Consider the following 1,744-nt stretch of genomic DNA (forward strand, 5'->3'; position numbering starts at 1 on the left):
CAGGGCGCCAACCCCTGGGCCAAGGTCGCCAGCTCCAAGTTCACCCGGGACTTCATCCTCATCTCTGAGTTCTCGGAGCAAGTGGGGCCTCAGCCCCTCCTGACCATCCCCGATGACGCCAAAGTGTCGGGCACTTTCGATCTCAATTATTTTTCCCTTCGGATCATGTCTGTGGATTACCAGGCTTCCTTCGTTGGGCACCCTCCTGGCTCTGCCTACCCGAAGCTGAACTTCGTGGAGGACTCCAAAGTGGTGCTGGGGGACTCGAAGGAAGGAGCCTTCGCCTATGTGCACCACTTGACTCTCTATGACCTCGAAGCCAGGGGTTTTGTGAGGCCCTTCTGCATGGCCTACATTTCTGCCGACGAGCACAAAATCATGCAGCAGTTTCAGGAACTCTCAGCGGAGTTCTCCAAAGCCTCCGAATGCCTAAAGACGGGGAACAGGAAAGCTTTTGCTAATGAACTGGAAAAGAAACTGAAAGATCTTGACTACACCAGGACTGTCCTGCACAACGAAACTGAGATACAGAAGAAAGCCAACGACAAAGGGTATTACACAACCCAAGCCATTGAGAAGGCCAACGAGCTGGCCAGTGTGGAAAAGTCTATCATTGAGCATCAAGATCTGCTGAAACAAATCAGGTCCTATCCCTATAGGAAGTTGAAGGGGTCCGACTTCCACCCCTACGAGCCGGAGTGTGCGCTGGATCAGGCCAACGTGGGCTGCGATCAGGACCTGACTACCTCCGATCTTGCTGAGCCTAGTGAAACACACCTTTATGCCCACGTGCCATCCTATACCCCCAAGCTCATCAAAGCGAAGTCTGCCAAATGCTTTGACAAGAAGCTGAAGACGCTGGAGGAACTCTGCGATATTTATTTTTTCACCCAAACCCTTGATCAGTTGCATCAGATTGAAAGGACTTTCAGAGGGGATGTGTGCTACCTCCTGACAGACCAGATCAGCAGGGCGCTCTTAAAGCAACAAAGCGTAACTAACTTCCTCTTTGAGGATGTATCTTTTCTGGATGAAAAGCCACCTGAAAAACAGCACAGAGGCTGCCAGGGGTTCAGTCAAGATGCTGTCGATAGAAAGTGTTTGGAAGAGTCTCCCGCTCCTAAAGTGGTCATCAGCCTGGGATCCTACAAGTCCAGCGTGGAGTGCGTGCCCATCAAGATGGAGCAGGAAATTGAGGACTCACAAGAACCCAAAATGACTGAGTCCGTGACATTCGAACACCAGGAGAACCTGGACTATCTCGATGCAGATATTAAAGGCAGCATCAGTAGTGGTGAGAGCATTGAGGTTCTCGGAACAGAGAAGTCTGCATCTGGCTTGACAAAATCAGAGAGCCAGGCCAGCCTACCTGTCAGCCCCAGTCCCCAGGCAGGCAGGAGCAAGGTGGGCAGCCGGCGAACTGTCAGCGAGGACAGCATAGAGGTTCTCAGCACATGTCCCTCCGAGTCGCTCATCCCGGAAGATTTTAAAGCAAGCTACCCAAGTGCCATTAACGAGGAACCTTATGTGGATGACGAAGAGGGAGGCCTTCGTTTCACCCCCAAACTAAACCCAGACAACGCCGATGAGCAGGAAGACATTTCAAAACAGGAAAACTTAGTGCAGGTTGATTCTGCCTGTTGTATTGGGAAGGAAAGTCCCAACTTCCTCGAGCCCCTGCCTGACCTGGGACAGAAGCCCTGTGATGAGGACGGGGTGGTCAGGATCCCCCCCCAGCCATACC

The 1,744-nt window shown here is 52.2% G+C and overlaps 1 protein-coding gene across 1 annotated transcript in view; it reads left to right on the plus strand.

Annotated features, from left to right (window-relative positions):
• SMCR8 (Smith-Magenis syndrome chromosome region, candidate 8) overlaps positions 1 to 1,744 on the plus strand; it is a 5,910-nt gene that overhangs the window by 961 nt on the left and 3,205 nt on the right. Inside the window, exon 2 of the mRNA XM_009888551.1 lies at positions 4 to 1,742. Within this exon, the coding sequence (XP_009886853.1) occupies positions 4 to 1,742 (1,739 nt within the window). The remainder of the gene's footprint in view (positions 1 to 3; positions 1,743 to 1,744) is intronic.

Source organism: Charadrius vociferus, unplaced genomic scaffold (genome assembly GCF_000708025.1).
Source record: "Charadrius vociferus isolate BGI_N301 unplaced genomic scaffold, ASM70802v2 scaffold27, whole genome shotgun sequence".
In the NCBI taxonomy this organism is placed as follows: Eukaryota; Metazoa; Chordata; class Aves; order Charadriiformes; family Charadriidae; genus Charadrius; species Charadrius vociferus.